At 30.6% G+C, this 18986-nt stretch overlaps 2 protein-coding genes and 1 non-coding gene across 5 annotated transcripts; 1 reads left to right on the top strand and 2 right to left on the bottom strand.

Moving 5' to 3' along the window:
* Window positions 1–4482: 4482 nt before the first annotated feature.
* Window positions 4483–4555, bottom strand: TRNAK-UUU. The gene has a single exon. It is a non-coding gene; the product is annotated as a tRNA-Lys (tRNA).
* Window positions 4556–5988: 1433 nt separating this feature from the next.
* LOC114172340 (upstream activation factor subunit spp27-like) lies at window positions 5989–10455 on the bottom strand. Of its 3 annotated transcripts, none has more exons than XM_028056870.1 (7): window positions 9967–10454; window positions 8719–8836; window positions 8384–8558; window positions 8063–8119; window positions 7572–7753; window positions 7103–7150; window positions 5989–6393 (listed from the first exon to the last, which is right to left on the bottom strand). In XM_028056870.1, exons 1-7 carry the CDS (start codon window positions 10326–10328, stop codon window positions 6268–6270), a joined length of 1068 nt encoding a protein of 355 aa, XP_027912671.1. In that variant the 5' UTR covers window positions 10329–10454; the 3' UTR covers window positions 5989–6267. The 3 variants fall into 3 exon arrangements, with proteins under 3 accessions (XP_027912671.1, XP_027912673.1, XP_027912672.1); XM_028056871.1 differs by having other exon boundaries at window positions 6309–6393; window positions 7103–7254; window positions 9967–10455; XM_028056872.1 differs by lacking the exon at window positions 7103–7150 and having other exon boundaries at window positions 5994–6393; window positions 9967–10452.
* A 3027-nt stretch (window positions 10456–13482) lies between these two features.
* Window positions 13483–18755, top strand: LOC114172324 (serine/threonine-protein kinase SRK2I-like). The gene is made up of 9 exons (XM_028056869.1): window positions 13483–13793; window positions 14774–14848; window positions 14938–15039; window positions 15144–15197; window positions 15693–15785; window positions 16685–16777; window positions 17585–17689; window positions 17777–17875; window positions 18107–18755. Exons 1-9 carry the CDS (start codon window positions 13623–13625, stop codon window positions 18392–18394), a joined length of 1080 nt encoding a protein of 359 aa, XP_027912670.1. The 5' UTR covers window positions 13483–13622; the 3' UTR covers window positions 18395–18755.
* The last annotated feature ends 231 nt before the right edge of the window (window positions 18756–18986 follow it).

The following is an 18986-nucleotide window of genomic DNA, read 5'->3' as shown; positions in this document are numbered from 1 at the left end:
TGGTCTGCCAAAAAAGTGCAGGAGGGACCGGTATATTAAGTTCGTTGGTCCACATAGCCTGTCGTCCGCGCAGACTGGTCTGCGATTCGAAAGAGTTGACCCACATAAAAAAACAAAGGAAAAAAAAAAACTTATATTTGTGTATATTGGTAAAATCTCTTTTGGACTTCTGCATTTACATTTTGAATCCTTATATGAGTGAAAAATACAAGTATTATATATTTTTGAATGTGCTAAAACTTGAAGAATACATCGTGTATGTCAAAGTACGAATATGATGAAAATGTTGAATTATCAATTTATCGTCAAAATCTCTAAAGTCCTTGCTTAATTTTGTATTTTGTAAACTTTTTAAAATTTTCTAATTTGTTGAACATTGAAAACTATATCATAAGAATTTATTCTTAAAAAAAATGAACTGGCCCACAAACTTACATGGGATGGACCAGTTTTCTCAATCCGCGTTGAAAATGTAAATGGAGCAAGTCTAAAAATATTAGATCGGCTCGTATTATCAATCTCTTAGAAATTAGTCAGAAAATTACAAGATCTTTACTAAATAAAATGCGAGATTCACACATTTTTTGTAATTTTTAATAAATTTCTATTAATAAGAAGTAATGTGTTCAAAAGAGTGTGTTAGAGAGTGTTTTCTTGACACTTCTCTAAATTAATTTTTGTAGCCAATTCTCCACGTGATCGAAGTATCATCTAAGGATTTTGCACGTACATTACGAAATGTACTATTGTTTTTAATAAAATAGTTATGAAGTTTCATGTTTTATCCTTAATAATTTAGATAAATACATACTAGTTATTGTAATTTCCACCTTTATGATGACTCTGTAAAATAATTAAAAATTAGGTAAAGGATAAAAAAACCAATACTATCTTAAACTTTGGAAATGACAAATTAAAATTTAACGTTTAAAAATAATCCGAAGAAACATTACCTTATAACGGTGGGTATTAATTCCTTTTAAAAAATAATAATGGTTATTGAAAACCATAAATCTCTCATAGGAATTATGAGATCAATCATCCACGACATTATAAATCATAATCAATTTATAATATTCTAAATATGATGTGTATGTGTATTTATAAATAATTGATATTCTATATTTTATAGGAGACAATCTTATCCGTGTTGATTAAAATTATCATGGGAGGTACACATACTATTCAAAACTCAACTTCAATCTAATTAAGCTAAAACAAACGCGCAATTATTATATATGCGTTATTATTTGTGTCAATATGAAAACTTGATAAAAAAAAAAAGTCAAAAATGAAAAAGAAAATCATTTAAAATATCTATAATATTAAACATACAAAAGAAATGTAATGTTTATTTATCTTTTAAATACTAATTCAAAACCCTTAATTGAAAATGTAAAAATTAAAATCGTGAAAAGCTATCCAATGTTAGAGATAAGGATAGGAGAATGATGGAGTTGATGTTGTGTAAGGAGAAAACAGAAGGAAGAGAATGGCAGCTTTCCTTTTTCTTCTGATATTCATTTCACCATATTCGTATTCATAGATGACAGAGGGGACGATGAAGGAGAGCCATTGCTTCTGCCTTCACTTTCTCCTATTTATATTATATTATTATCTTCTACTTATAATTTTTGCGTGTTCATATTTAGAATTGTCTTATTAGGAAATAAAATCTTCATAATTTTAATACTTGGCATCGGTGAACGGTGATAAGACAGATTCTTTGTCCGGATAGATATGATGCTAAATCAAATTTCATGTAAGACAGACAATGGATATACATCATCATACCATCTCATCCACAATTATTTCTAAATAACTCAAACTATTATGTCATACAATAATACTAGTATCTTTAGTGTTTTTTCTTTTGGTAGTTGTAAATATTTATTTTAGTTTGATAGTTAAAAGTTAGAGCAATAATAAGTTGTTTACCTTTTATAATCAAACACTGTACTATATGTTTAATTCAATCACATCACAAATTTGTGGTTACTTAAAATGGTATGTGTTTGTTCTCTTTAAATAAAGAATCAAATTCAAACTTGTGTTAAATTTTTTTACTCAACGTGAAATTTGTCCTCCTATAAACTGCATTTCATAAAAGATGCACGCAATACTCTCAATTTTTTTATCTTGCAAATGTCTAAAGAATTAATACATCTTCTAGAATATTTATATCGAGTATCCTTAAAGATTAACACCTAACTCATGTGTTGGTCTATAAATTGTAATTTGATGTAGTCATAATAGTTTAGTCTACCTATTCCATAAAATCTAATGTAAAAATCTTATCTTATCGATGGTCAAACACTTATCTATTACGACTAAACTTATAGGTGGTAACTAGGATATAATTTTTTCTATTTAAAAGTATACTTTTAACAATTGTCTCAATAATAATTTAATTTTTTGATTGTAACTTTACCTACTTAGCCTATACATCACAAGATAATTGTGCAACTTACAATAATATCCTCTTAAGCAATTGTTTCATTAAGAATCAAATTCAAATCTAACCAAATCCTACAAAATTAGTTTACAAGAACATCCACTTATATATTGTGAATTGACATTATTTCTAATTGATATGAAACTTCTAACACAACCTCTCTCACGTCGAGATATATACATTTTGTGTGTGAGACTATAAATTAATTAGTGGTCTAATAGCGGTTCAATAGCGGGTGAAACAATTGATCCAATAAACAAAAAATTTTGCTAGAATAGGCTAATGTACTTTAAGCCTGACTCAATCTCACAAAATCGGATTGTAAGATAAGGTTTGCACTCATTTATATACTATGAAATCGTTTTATCTCTAGTTGATATAAGATCTCCAATACCCTGCCTCATACCGAGACATATACAAATCTCTTTAGGATAAACTCAACCCATGACTCTAATATCATGCTAAAAGTAGACTTTAAACCTAACTTAATTCTACCAAACCGAATTGAAATGTGAGATTTCAAGTCACTTTTATATATATATATATATATATATATATATATATATATATATATATTATAAATTGACCTTGGTTGATGTGAGATTTCTAATAATTTGTCCTATTTAGTTTCCACCACATCACAATTAACGAATTCTACAACACTCATATTTTAATCTACAATTTGATTTAAATTACTAGTTAAGTTAAAATTTTCCTTTCACCAATAAGTATACTCATTAATTTTATCATAACAAACTTAGATTACCATCCTTATAATGTTCATAGCTTCAAATGATTTGTCACCAAAAGTTAAATAAAAATATATATAAATGTTAAGACATTGATCGTTTATTTATGACATTGTAGAGGTCTTATAAAATTCTAGATCTCATAGTATTAAATTATATATTTAAATTAGATATAAACCACAATTTATTAACTTTTAATCAATCTACAACTCTTTACACTCATAGAACCTCTATAGAGTCTAAATACAATATTAAGAGTTATATTAATCCTATAAAGTTGATTCTCACAATGATTGAAAGCTGATATAATTATCTGGAATTTTTTATTTTGCACTTCATAAACAAGAATCTTAATTTACATAAACAAATAACTACTAAATTCAATCAACCGGATTTCTAATCATAGATTCAATCACAATTTCAATAGTTACTAAAATCCTATACATATAATCTATTATGCTTCTATTTTTATAAACTTAATATCATTAAAATATATCAATTTGTATTAATTTAATATTACATTCATTCTCTCAATCAAATAAATATAACTCTAACAAATATCTATCTTAAATTATATATCATCAAAAATTCATTCTCAAAATTTTAATTTTTTTTTTTGAATGAAATATTAATTTGGTTTCTCTTACTATAGTTTATGTGATCTTCAAAACGTTAATGTGACATTAACCAAAAACTAGAGAAATGTTAAGTTGTTAAAAACAAATATATTATCATTAATTTAAATATAATAATAATTTTTTCATCACTCATCACATATAAGACATAAATAAAAAGTTCATCCATCAAAAGAAACCAAAAACGCAATATTAGTGAAAATCTTAAAAACAATAAAAACTTAGTTTAAAAAAAATTGAATCCATTTTAAATCATTTAAAGTTAGACAACTCCAACAACATTGAATATATGTTTATTCAAAAATAAGCTTTTAGTTTGGATGTATTAAGTTAAGCTATTTTTTCTTTATGCCATTTTGTTACATTTCTCTTAAATCTCTGCAGAAACATTTATTGCATAATTATAGTTATTGTAATTTTTGATTTTTTTTTCTGCATCATTATTTCACTAAAAAAAACCCATATATATATATATATTAAAATTACTTTAATTATTAAATATTGTTATAAAAATAAAACAGATAACCTAAAAAATTTAGATAAAAATCAATTATTCATTTGTTTTACAAAATTCCTCAGCATAAATATTATTTCAGATAATAAGATTTAAATAAAAGTTATAAGATTTAAGAAAAAACATTTTCGCCGTCTGTGGGAATCGAACCCACGACCACGTGGTTAAAAGCCACGCGCTCTACCAGCTGAGCTAAGACGGCCTACATTTTTTTGTACTTGTATGTAATAATTAACATATTGAATATATTTTATAATTTATTCCAAGTCCATTTTTATCTTCTGTCTTATTTATCTCTTCGCTTAAAATTAAATCTTGGATTATTTTTATTTCTTAAAGCATATTAGTTACTTTCTAAAGTTTTTCAAAAGCAAGTAATAAATTCTAAAGAATTTGGTGATAAAAAAACTTAATTAATTTTAAAGCTTATTACAAATTTAGGTATTTATATATTTTTTTTAATTTTTAGTGTATTAGATATTTAAAAATTTTCGATTAAGTCTTTAATTTTTTTAATTGAATAATATGTTTCTTATATTTTTTGTATATTTATTACTTATCTCTATGTTCATATATTAACAAATGTGGTATTTTTTTTAATCAATATAAAACTATTTTTATAGTTAATGTATAATAATAAATTATTTGTATTGTTCTAATTGAAAATATATGAATTAGGCATATTTTTCGATAGTTTTTACAACATCATGGTCATCAACCAAAATACTATTTTCTTTACCATCACTAATAAAAAAAAAATATTTTCAACGAAAACAATAAAAAATATTTATCATTTTGCATTAACTGTAATGTTATTTTATATTAACTATAAAATTATTCTATATTAATCTCACATCTCTTAATATGTGAAAACAAATAAATAAGACCACCGAATAAAATAACAAGCGTATCAACATGTTAAAAATAAAATAAAATTCCAAACTCAATTATTTTTCTTTAATACTTAATAGACTAAAAATAAAAATAAAAATCAATAAAAAATGCTTAAATTTATCTTAATAGGATATTTTCATCAAGGACACAAAAAGTTTAAAAATTCAATCAAACTAAAAGATGTAATAAGAATCTAATTAAAAATATTCAAATTTATCATAAACATAAAATTTAATTAAGTCTAAAATTTATGATGATTAAATATGTAATAAGAATTTTACTATAAATTAGAATATAATCTCCACGATTATGAAAACAATATTTTACATATCTTTCATAGCGTTTAAAAATAAAATAGTTTATAATTTATTTTAAAAACAAACCACTATTTTATTTTATATTAATTTGAAACATGCATATTGAACTCTTGTTCATCAAAAAATAAATCATATTTATACTTTCTTCAAAAGTACAAAAACAAAAAAATAAATTGTTATGACTATGAGTGGTTATTCTTTGGGAAAATTTTCCTTTTACGAAAGTAATCATAACATTAGTCATTCATAAACAAAAACACGGGGACTAAAAATCATAGTTCAGTGGACTAAACTTGCCCTAGCTTGTGGATTTGAGTGGTTGAGTAAAGAAAACCAAAATCCAGATTTTAGCTCGATAGAATTGCAATTACTTTTGCTATCTTCATATAAAATTAGTATTGTTTCGTAATATTTGCCAAAATGGTCAAGTAGAATACGAAGCCAACATTCTCCCTGCAGCTTCAGGAACCAAATATACAAAAAAATTCAACTGCCAAAGTAGCAAAACTAGGATAATTTAAAACAAAAAGGTCACAACATGAAAATCTTCGAGAAAAAATTACTGAAAATCTGTCATTTTACAAATTTCTATCCCTTCTGTTGGCATGCCAACAGGACACAAAGGAAACCTTCTTAAGAAACTAACATGATGAACAAAATTCCCCAATCATCCCATGCTTGACTGTAACAATGTACAAGCAACTCACTGCTGTGTCTTTATAAAATGTGGTGCCAGCAGTTTTGTAACTGTGAAGCCGTTGAAGGAGTCAACATCAAAGAGTTCTTTCAGCTTCTCGTCACATATTATTTGCCTCTTGTTAGAAGGATCCTTGACAAAACAATCAGAATTCAGAAATTTAACTGGTGTTCAGCAAAAGTGAACAACACACAATACAGACACATAAAGTTCAGACACATAGCTTAAAGGTAGGTAGCCAGCATTGTCACTCTGCTTCAAGCTCAAACCCATGGGGCTCTTGCATGAAGGGTGCACAGTAAAAACGAGTTTTCACCAATTAGTAGTGTAAGCTTTAAGGAGGTTTGATGACGGATAAATTCATATAAAAAAATGAACTCAACTTATGATTAAGAAAAATAATCACAAAAATTAAAAAAACGTGAACAATGTTTTCATTAATTTCAATTTTTAGCCTCTTACAATTTCTGTTCGTACATTAGATGATAATAAATGACTGTCTATGGAAGGTTGAAAATCTAATGAGACACATCATATTCGAGGATAAAAGTAAGTTTAGAGGAAACATGTGAAGATTCACAAAACATTAAACATTATGCTGATTTGTAGTCCACTAAATTTCATCCCCTCCATCCGTTCCATTTTCAATCCAAGCAAGCCCGTCAAACAAATTATGTTCCTACAACTTTCAGCATATACAATGGGAATGTATTTTAAGCTGGTAGACAAAATATACTCTGAAAAAGGATATATTGGATAATAATGAGGAAGTTACACAAGCAGAGTAGTAATAAAGTTAGATAGCACCAATTTTCTCGGTCAAGAGGGGTTGGAAGCTAACTTCAAAAGTTGGTGTGGTCACCGGATATGGAAAGAGAACCGTAAGCATCTGTCAGTAAAGTCAAAGGTTGGTATGGTCAAAGAGCCAATGGATGTGCTTGTGGGGGAGTTAGGATATTTTATGACTGCGTTTAAAGCTAACTTCAAACAGAACTGTATACATCAGAAAGATTTGTCACATTACTACATACAAAAAAACCAGTTATAATCTGAATAGTGCCTTCCTTGAGGTCCACTATTTAAAATTGCTATAATAAGAGCTGTGGAGTAGCTGATAGATATTTTTTTATTTGACCAAAAAGTATAGTAGTTTGAATTGAATACAATTTCTCGAGCTATATACACATAGCCATTATCACTGATGTAGGGAAACAAATCAGGGCTTTATATGAATGAATGTATGCATACGTGCATATATGTGTGTGTGTATGCATAAATATGGCATAGGACAAATTGGAACAATGACAAACCTGAAGGTTGTTTCCTTTAATGTAATCCCACATTCTTTTTATAACATCTGTTCTTGATAACTCACTTTCTCCGGTACCAAGGAAGTTTACAAGGGCATCTGATAGCTGAAGAGGAGCAAGAAAACCTGATTTCCCTGCTCCCTTCTGCCGTTTTTCCTTTCTTTTTGGCTCCTCATCTGAATCTGTCATAGAGGTAGGTCATAGAGGCAGTATGCTGTAAGTAAAAACTATTACCACATACTGTGAATTGCCCTAAACAAATTCACTTCATCCAGTTATTGTGTGCCCAAATGATTTCTACTATAGATATTTAACAAATTATTTCTCTCTCTTTTTTTCAATAAATTAAAAAGGAATGTTATGAACAATGAAAATATACATAAAAACATGTAAACAGGGATAAAATATGCAGGGGAAATAGTTTATAAATGCCAAGAGACTGTGATGGGACAGACAAATAATACAGAACATTAAGAGTTCATTATTCATACCATCATCTCTCTCTTGCTTCTTCTGCTTCTCCTTTGGCGTGGACTTCACCTGGACAACTATATCAAGAGATGCAATTTAAACAAGATCTTTTCTAGTAATGTACAAAATATTGACAGAATGAATGAAACAAGGAAGTAAGAGTCTGGAGTATAATATTTGACAATAAACCCTATAGAAGAAAGCTTGAACAAGAGGAACTAAGATGATTGAGTGTTTGGTCTAAAACATACTATGAAAAACAACAATCTAAAAGAACATTCAACATCCTAATTGAAAATAACATAATTATATTAAGAAAGGGTAAGGTTGTAGGAGCATACCATCATCAGAATCCAATGGCCAGATATGCTTCGACAACGCTTTATTCATTTGGAACATGTTGATGGAGTTGACATTAAAAAGGGCCCGCATTCGATCATCGCAAATTATATTCCGTCTATTATTTGGGTCTTGCAAATTTTTCTCCCTAATGTAGGCCCATATTTGCTTAACAACCTAAGGGCAACATTATAAATAGACTCTATAAGGCCAGAAACAGAATTACATCATAAACGCACTTTTAAGGAAATTGTAGATAACCTTGATCGGTAGTAGTGGAGTAGTCTATCTTAACTACCAATTTTTTCACCAAAAACTGAGAAGAAAGAATATATACCTCAGTCCTGGCCATTTCTGGAGCTCCCATGAATTCCTGAAGTTGTGGAGACAGGCTACACAATTTGCAAAATCCACCACCTCTTTTCTTTGCTACCTCATCACCTAACTTGTTAGATCTGAAACAAAAGATGAAACAGAAGCTGTTAAATTAAGGGCATTGCCCACAAAAATATTTACATCTAGGTAGTATTACATATTTTATGTAGCAATACCGACGGTATTTGTATAATGTAGCATCATGCTTACAATCAAAATCTTGACACTTGCTATGGAGAATTGTATGAAACTTTTTTTTGAAATAGTTTGTTGTTGGGGTTCCAGTACTACACAAATTAGTCGTTGCTTGAAGATAATACTCCAAAAAACACAACTGCAATTTAAGTGTACATTTTTTTACTTTTGGACTAAAGACAAGGCCAAATTATTGGGAGATAAGAAATGTGGTAATATAAAATAATAATGTTTTTATGATTTTTTTTAAATTCACTGATTAGGGAACGGAAAGAATTTGACTAGGAGACTGTACAACTTTTAAGGCCACCTTTGGATCCATTATACTGCCAGCAATCATTCAATTGTAAGTATCAGCATTTCACTTCAAAGATCCAACCATAGTAACGATAAACAAAAGTGACTAATTACACATTAAGAGGGACTGGAACATGCATTATGTAATCACAAGTTTTCGTTGCTAAATCAACTGTCTAGAACGAGTCAGATGACAGAAAACTTCTCTTCACAAATGCAGAGAGACAAAAAATAGTTAAAACTTGATCAGTCATCAGTCACTGGCATTACCGCACAGGAAAGCATGCTTAAGGAAACTAAATTGCTAGGCAAAGCAAAGAATCAGATGCATATAAGTGCATAAAAAAACTAAAACTGAACACTTTTTGTTCATTTTAAACCTGCAAGGCAAGTAACCTAGTCACTAACTTGAAAAACACACAAATTTTACAGAGAGCAACGTAGCATAGTCTGGGAGTGGACCCCAATTGTTCAAAATAACTGAAAGCCATGTGCCTGTGACTATGTGACATCACAAAACAATCGAATTTCACCAAAAAAAAAAAAGAGGGCAAACACCCCAAAAAAATTAACATTCAGCAGTGACGCCATTGATTGCAAATGGCAGGGAATCTACTCTCCCAATCAAATTCGATGTACCATCACACGGATAATATGAAGAATTGAAAGAAAAACGCACGCAATGTTTATTTTTAATCGGAAGCAAAAACAGACTAACCGTCCTTTATTCTTCTTGGCATTTTTGGCATGCTTAGGTTTATCTCGTTCCTCTTCATCGTCGTCTTCTTCCGATTCTTCCTTGGAATCGGATGGTTCACTTTGCTCGGGATTATTAGGGGCATCTTCTTCTTCTTCATCTTTTGGTACGTCGTCGTCTTGTTCTGGTTGTTGTTGCGGTTGGTTGTGCTCGGTCTGGAGGAACAAGTCGACCTGCTCCCTAATGAATGCCTTGCGGTGGGATAAATCGATACCGAAATCAGCCTCCAACTGGCGGCGGACGGTGGCGGTGGTGGTGGTGTTGAGGTCGGAACTCCGGAGGAACTCGCGGAGGCGGCCGATGAGTTCGGATTCGGAGACCATGGATGGAAGTTTACCAAACCAAAACCAACCCTTCTTCGAATGCACGAGTTGGGTTGCAGCGGGTAACTCACCCTAAGACTCAGTCTCTGCATAAAAGAAAGAAAAAGGAAATACCTCACCCGGAGACACAAGTGGAAATAAGAAATAAATAAAGAATAAAAATAAAAATGAAAATAAAATATAAAAATCCTCTATTTCTCGTTACTCGTTAAGGATTAAGGTGGAAGCAGTTGAGACTTGCCAGCGTCACACGTGCTCGTTGTCCTCATTATTTATTAAATTATTAAATTAAAATTTATTACAAGCACCACATAAAAATTAAGTGACGATATATTTAACCTTTAAGAAACAAATATAAAAATATTATTAATTATTTTTTCATCTAATAAAAAAACTAAATTCATATATAAATTAATTTAACTAATTTCATCCTAATTCATGTATATTTTAAATTTAAATTTTATTTAAATATATTTTTAGTTCCTAAATTTTGATATGAAATTAAGATTTATTATTATCTAAGATTTAAGTCGATGATAAATTATGGTACTTCAAATTTAAAAAATAAATAAATATATTCATCTTAATTTAATTATATTAAATTTTTATGATATGTCATCTTAATTCAATTATATGTCAAGTGTGTTTTTAAATTGAAATTAGGGTGAGAATGTTATAAATGATATCAAATGAAATCAAAATGTTTCAAATTTTGACAAAAATAAATTTAAATTTTAGAGCAAAATTTAGTAAGTAAAAAATATATTTAACCCATTAAATTTTATTTCAAATTACCTTTTCTTACATGATGAAATGAAATTTAGGTTGAGCCTATAAAATAAACTAGTTAACTCCAAGTCACCCATATTAAAGAAACAATACATTTTATAAGGTGCACAACTTTAAATTGTTAAAGAGAAAATATAATGTTCGTAATATAAGGAAAGGAACAATGTGACATAATAGAAGTAAAAGGTTTGACAATAAGAAAATGAAAAATAAAAGTACAAGATAAAAGACGATAAGATAGTTGTGTAATCATTCATGGATGTGAAAGAAGTCTGTGAAGTATGGTAGTAAAAGAAATTTGTTTAAAGTTATTATCTTATGTTTTTTAATATGTTTAAAATTATGTTTAATTATTTTGTATTCTTTATTTTTAAAATTTAAATTAATTAAAATTATATTGTATGGACGGGTCGACCATTCAAAGATACTGAACCGGTCGGTTAGCCAAAGACCTCACTCGAGGCTGAATGCTCTAGAACAATTATGAGTAGTATAATATCGTAGAAATTATAAAACACTACACCCAAAGTTATCCACTACTTTATTGGGTAACCAATCAACCAACACAACGATTGTTTGAAGCTACTCGAACGACCAACGTCCTAGGCATACGAGCTTGTAGAACATATTTTGTTCTCGATGTAATGATCGAGTAGCCCTGGACGTGACAATCAATACGAAAATCATGAAGATTTATGTGTCAACGATCGATTGATCGATCTGTTGTTAAAGGTGCGATGCTCGATATTCACTACAATGTGACAGTTACTTTAGAGATTATAAAGATACGTGTCAATAATTGGCCAACCGCCTTGGCAAGAGTCGTGTGATAGATAAGTCCGGTGACATAAATAAACAAGTACTTCCGTAATTATGTAAATATGTTAGTAATTAGGTTTTAGAAACAATTGGGTCCAAATTAGATAAATCATAATCAAAGGTCTACAAAGAGAACTATAAATAAAGTAAAATGTATTGTTGAAACTTTTCCCCTCGTATTGATTATTTTTCTACTACGGATTGAATCATTGGTGACTTAAGCATCGAAACCCTTTAACAAATATAACTATCCTCGACGAGAACCATTAGAGAACAACAAGAGGATTGAACGGACGAACGAAACAAAGAATGAAAGATTGAATAAAATTATTTAAGTATACGTTACACCTTTACTTGGAAAAAAAAAGAAAAAAAAAAGTTACAAAGGAAGCTCAAATAATTTTACCATCCTTTTAAGCCTTTCACTTCTCATGTTGAATCGGAGGAAATCAAGGTTACCGAATAGTTTTTTCGAAATGAATATGGGTTTTTTTAGGTATGTAAGATCTTTTATTAGATTTTTAATTTTAATGTTATTAAGCAAAATAAATAACGTTATTTCAGTTATCTTCGCATATCCATTTAATTAGGTGAATCAAAACAACAATAGTGTAAAAATAATATCTAAAATTTGACACTAAACTTTAAAACTAAAACTCGACACATCTTGAGATGGTAAGCGTGAAGTTTTAAATGATGAACTTAATTAGAGATGAATGAAACTAAAACCACATAAAAACATATAAAAGAATACTAAAAAAATATAAAATAAAAAAATGATTATATCATTATTTTTAACTTATGTGCAAGATCAAACTTAATTAAAAATTAGTCCTAAAATTAAAATGACATAAAACGTTAAATTAAAAAACTAAAGTAAAATTATAAGTAACATGTTGCAGCATATTATCGGGTTCGGGTAAACAAATATGTTAAATTTAATAATGAAAGTTACGTTAAAAATACTTTTGATAATTTTTGTATACCGAGGTATTAGTAATTTATTATTGAGTGATTGAGCTACAATCACTATATATACAAAGTATTTATGTATTTATTTATTTTAAAATTCGAAACTTCATCATAATTTTATCTTTAAGAAATATATTAACATTACTTATAATTTAAAACACGTATTCCTGAAAAGTATTCTAAATATCATAACAATAATCCAAATGGTTTCATAGATGTGAGAATGAGAATTGAGAGACTCAACGTATGAAGCTCGACCAGTCGTCCACTATACTATGTAACACAATTTAAAAATTATTTTTCACTTCTGAAATATATAATTAAAAAATGAAAAGTAAAATTTAGAAAAAAAATTTAAATATAAGGAGAAAATCAGACGTATTTTATTAAAAAGTATATTTTGAAAACTAAATTTTAATAATATTTTTTAATAATTTGAGATAATATTTTATAAATACTTTAATTTTTTATATTTTAAAACAACTTAAAAAATGTCATAAAAATTATCGAAAGAAATTTAGTTGTTAAAATAGTGTACTGTTATTTCGTACGAGTGTGCAATGAGAAACTTACGTAGGTGCGGCATCCACAAAACGTCGTCGTCACTGTCCCACCTTCCCACTTGCACTTTCTCACTCTGTTAGTGCCTGCTTGCAGAATCTTTCTGGGTATCCCTCATTGTCGACGACGTATCCGTCTGTCTGTTTTCAACCGATGGATCGGCCGGCGACCGGAATTGGATTGGACATGCCGATCATGCACGATAGCGACCGTTACGATTTCGTTCGCGATATTGGGTCTGGGAATTTCGGCGTTGCTAGACTTATGAGGGACAAGCAAACGCAAGAGCTTGTTGCCGTCAAGTATATAGAACGCGGAGAAAAGGTTTGTGTTAACTCATCATATCTTTCTAAAGAAGGAGTCGGTTGTATGTTGATGCTGACGTATTTTTCAATTGAGCTTTTATTTTGTTTTTCTGCCGTTAATTTTTGTCGAGTTGTTTAGTTAATTTTGGTAACATGGTAGTTGAATATGGAAAGTTTAGGATTGCTCAGCCACTTAAATGCTAATCAAGTAAACCGGATACTTTTTTATTGGTTGTACTATAGTAGCAGTGATTCAATTATCATTAATGTGACAATTCATTTTGTCTTCCTAGCTTCTTTTTAATAGAACTTTTTGCTTTTGTCATTATCTCTTGACAGAAGTAAAATGACTTAATTGATGACAGATAAGTTTGATTGATGTGTAGTGGTCGCTGCACGAAATAAGGTGACTTGATCGATGATTTTTTGCCTTGATGATGAAATGATGCCATAAAGTTTAAGTTATAAGTGGGGATCTGGTGCATACGATTTGTCTGACTTGTTTTTGGTTTTTCTGATAGCGCACTAGACAATAGTGGAGTTTACGGAATGAGATATAAATATAAAATCATTCACGTGTGAACTTATCTGCTTTCACCTAATAGTTTGAGCTTTAGGAATAGTTGGTTCATGATTTAGCCTTGAAGCTTATACAATCACGTGGTCTGTAGTTCTGTCTTTATTACCCCATTTTCTAGATAAATGATAAATTTCAGCACATGGTGAAGTGGGCTTCTTCGGTGCCAGGGAGGGTTTATACGTGAGGTGTGTAGTCAAACGTTTGATTGATCCAGGTGGTGAGTCCAGATCACGTGGTTTAATTAAATTTTAGGCTTACACATTCACAAAAGAAATAGTGAAAAATGAATTTATTTTTGGTGGTCTAACTTACACACTTTTTATTCAAAGATAATGTGAGATGCTTTTGGCCTGTTTCGTTCCGATACACGTTGACGACGCACTAGACTGATATTTTTCCTATCATTTATTGTGTTGCAGATTGATCAAAATGTTAAAAGAGAAATCATTAATCACAGGTCTCTAAGACATCCTAACATTATCGGGTTTAAGGAGGTTGGAATAACAATTACATTTCTATATTTTTATGGTCAGAGGAAGGAATAGTCATATTTATGGAAAATGTTCAATAAAATTTTATTCAGGTCATTTTAACACCTACCCATCTTGCCATTGTAATGGAATTTGCATCTGGAGGAGAATTATTTTCCCGAATCTGCAATGCAGGGCGTTTTACTGAGGATGAGGTTCTTTAAGAATTGTGTTTACTTTTGCTATACATTTTCAGTCCGCTCAAAGTTGTGCTAGCTATCTATTTCCTGTGTAACTATTACCCTATTGTTATCCACAGGCTCGTTTCTTCTTTCAACAACTCATATCCGGTGTCAGCCACTGTCATGCAATGGTAACGATCTCTTTTTCCCTCACTAATGGATATAATTTGTAGTTAACCTACATAGAATGTAGTATAGGCGATGTATCAATCTTCTGAGTATTGTCTGCTGAAGAAATATAAGACACACACTCTTTTGAACACATTCTTTTCTATTGGTTGAAATTTACTTGAAATTACAGAAATCTGTGGTTCTCACATATTTAATGAATGCCTCCCATTATTCTGCATTTTTCAAAAATTTTAACAAATAAGAGAAGAGGGTGAGCCCTGGCGAGCAATAACAGTTGGGCCTTGGTGACTGATTGGTCATGGGTTCAAATATGGAATTAGCCTCTTTGCACACGCCAGGGTAAGGCTGCATATAATTATCCTCCATACCTTGCATGGTGAGGAATCTTCTAACATTGGGTACGTTAGTTAACCAATAGTAGAGAGTGTGTTATGTTAACTCTCTTTATGTCTGATGTATTGGTTTTATATATCATAACGTGTCTCCTCATGAAGGAAGTGTGTCACCGGGACTTGAAGTTGGAAAACACTTTGTTGGATGGAAGCCCAGCACTCCATTTGAAGATATGTGATTTTGGATATTCCAAGGTAAGCCTTTGTCATGTGCTTTTCATGGTGTAAGTTGCATGCTTATATATTTTACTCGGATGTAACCTCTGGCTCAGTAAATTTACCTAAAAATGATTTTTGTCACAAATTTAATTGAACCTTTCACTATCCACAAATTGCTTCCCCTAGTAGTTTGTTCTTTAGTTTTCTTATGAAGCTATTTTGTTCTGCAGATATAGACTACTCTATTACTTGAGTAACTAATTCCTTAAGATACTAAAAGGTTCTTTTAGTAACTTTTGTTATTGGAAAGGGGAATTTCTGCATGACTATTCATTGTGAATTTTGATAATCTGAATTCCTTAACAAGTTCGTGCTTGATCCATTCCTTATAATTTGGCCAATCCTAAGTTAAGTGATGACAAGGCTCAGGTTTTGGAAATTTATGTTCATAAGAGGAAAACTAGTGAGGGTGAAAATTTGAAGAGTGATCATTTTGGTTAGGGGTGTAGGGTGAACATGGGGAAATTGAGGAATGGTGGAAGTTAGTTTGCATGTTTGTTTTGTTTTAGAGGGAGAATAATTCTTATTTTCTTAGGAGTTGATGCTGTGCAGGTTGTAAAGATCATAGGCCCCATTTCTGGTTCTTAATAAAATTGGCTTACTAGTTTCTGAAGAATCCTGTCAATTCGTTCAACTTGTCGAATATTTGTCGTTCAACTTCCGTTTGCATGCAATGACACTTCGAGGTCATCCTTTTTGTTTATCAATTGGATTTCTTTCTGTCTTGTATGTGCACACCTACACATTAATTTTTTTTTTATCTAATTTGTAACTTGTCAAGTTTAGATCACCATTGTATTCTATTTTATTTTAAATAATCTGCTCCGACAAATTGCTATATTTTATACATGTCTAATACATTTTGTTATTGGCAGTCTTCAATGCTTCATTCACAACCTAACTCAACCGTGGGAACCCCAGCATATATTGCTCCAGAAGTATTGCTGAAGAAAGAGTATGATGGCAAGGTAGAACTACTTTTAGTTTCAGTCTTGCTCTTTTTCTGTATTTCTCTCATAATTTGATAGCAATAATTTGTTGGCTAGTGAGGTTTATTGATTTACCCAGAAATAAGGAGCTAAATAATTTTTTAAATAGTATATCTGTCATATAGCTTCAGTGGTAACTTTTTGTGTCTAAACAAATATTGCTTCTTTTCTGGTTGTCATCTACGCTTTGTTCATGTCTTGGCACAAATTGAAGTTTTTAACTTTAAAGTAGTTATTTAAATCTCTACTTTTATTGGTTATAAGAGAGCAGGAGATAATTGTCAGTCCTCTTGCATTTTTTTGTCCTTAAACCATTATGATATAGGCTTCAAAAACCTATTTTTATCCCTAAACCACTGTTTAGGATTTTTGGGTGATATTGTGATTTCTCTCCCATTTTTTAGCTTCAGGAACATAATATGATTTGAAGCCTCTTTGTTGACCGTTTCACAAAAGCTATTTTTAGGAGTCATGATTGCTTTTGATTCTGAAGAAGTTAATAGTTTTTCTATAATGACTCACAGTGCAAAATTATGGTGTGTTTTTATTCATGTATCCAACCTCACCTAATGGGAAATGGCTTGGATTATGTTGTTGTATGCATAGTCTTACTTTTAATGTGCAGTGTTTCTAATTAAGCACCTACAGATAAGCATGTATCTTGAGTCTCAGCGTGTGATGAAATCGGAATTCACTATGATCAAACATTTCAATTTTTAATTTTACTAATATGTATATATAGGTATTTTAATGGATTTTTTGAAATTCTCATGCCCTAAATATTAGATTGCGGATGTATGGTCATGTGGAGTAACCTTATATGTGATGCTAGTGGGATCATATCCTTTTGAAGATCCTACAGATCCAAGGGATTCCTGGAAGACAATTCAGGTTGATCAGATATTTAGGATATTTACATGTTTTCTTTACAAGCCTCTGGTTGCATGAGCACAACCTTTTTTGGTTGGTTCCTTGCAGAGGGTTCTTGGTGTCCAGTATTCCATTCCAGATGATATACAAATATCTCCTGAATGTGGCCACCTCATCTCAAGGATATTTGTTTTTGACCCTGCAGAGGTAATTTATATTTTCTAATAAGTCTCCTACTTCTGCCATTGATAAGAAGATTGTAGGCACTGCTACGTTCAATACTATAAAAATAAGAAATTTTGATCATACAGCAGGGAAAATTGCTGATTGCATATTTTAAATCAAACCTCTTTATTGTATAAGGTAGTGATTAACTTCCACTCTTGTTTGTTTATTGATTTATTTGAACCTTATATCTTTGTACAATAATTTTTACAGAGAATCACTATTCCTGAAATTTTGAAACATGAATGGTTTCTGAAAAATCTCCCTCCTTACTTGATGGATGAGAATATCATGGGTAAGCAATTTGTAGAGTCAGATCAGCCTATGCAGAGCATTGATACAATTATGCAGATAATTTCAGAAGCTACCGTACCAGCCGCAGGGACCTATTATTTAGACCAGTTTTTGACTGATGACATAATAGATGATGACACGGACGAATCAGACTCTGACTTCGAGCAACATGTAGATAGCAGTGGGGAGATAGTGTATGCCATATAATTTAATCATCGTCTGCATTTTAGAGAGCGTAATTAAAGAACAGCACCTCAATATTCAACTTTATGGCCTTCTCGGCATCAGGGGAACAGGGAAATAGAAATGCGTGTAGGCCTTATTTCCTGTAGATTGATGACACACGAAGTCCATCATGTTCACTTATATGTTGTATGCTTCTTACATTCTAGACGGGTTGGTGGCTGAAAAATGATAATTACCTTCCTTCCCTCTTTTCTAGTACTTGGTTTGTATCATATGTATTCATCATCCTTTTTATTGTATCATGTAGTTACTACATTGGTGTCAGGATTCTTGTTTGCATAGGCATGCTATGTACGCATACCCTAGGATTTACTTGTGTTTAGTCGAACACTTGCAAAGGCAATAGCAAATTCAATTAATCTACCAATATTATGCAATTGAAGGACTAACGAAGCGAAGCTGTAATAGAACAATTGATCTCGATTATTCCCGCAGAGGCAACACAAGAAACCTTGATAACCCCATTTAAGCAATCTTTTACCCGGTGTAACATGTTATAAGCAATCATGTCATTTTTGTTTATACATAAAATGAAGACTTCAAGTATTTACAT

The sequence above is a fragment of the Vigna unguiculata genome, chromosome 2, assembly GCF_004118075.2.
Source record: "Vigna unguiculata cultivar IT97K-499-35 chromosome 2, ASM411807v1, whole genome shotgun sequence".
NCBI lineage: Eukaryota > Viridiplantae > Streptophyta > Magnoliopsida > Fabales > Fabaceae > Vigna > Vigna unguiculata.
The sequence above is the reverse complement of the archived record's forward strand: the minus strand, read 5'-3'. Positions and strand labels throughout refer to the sequence as shown.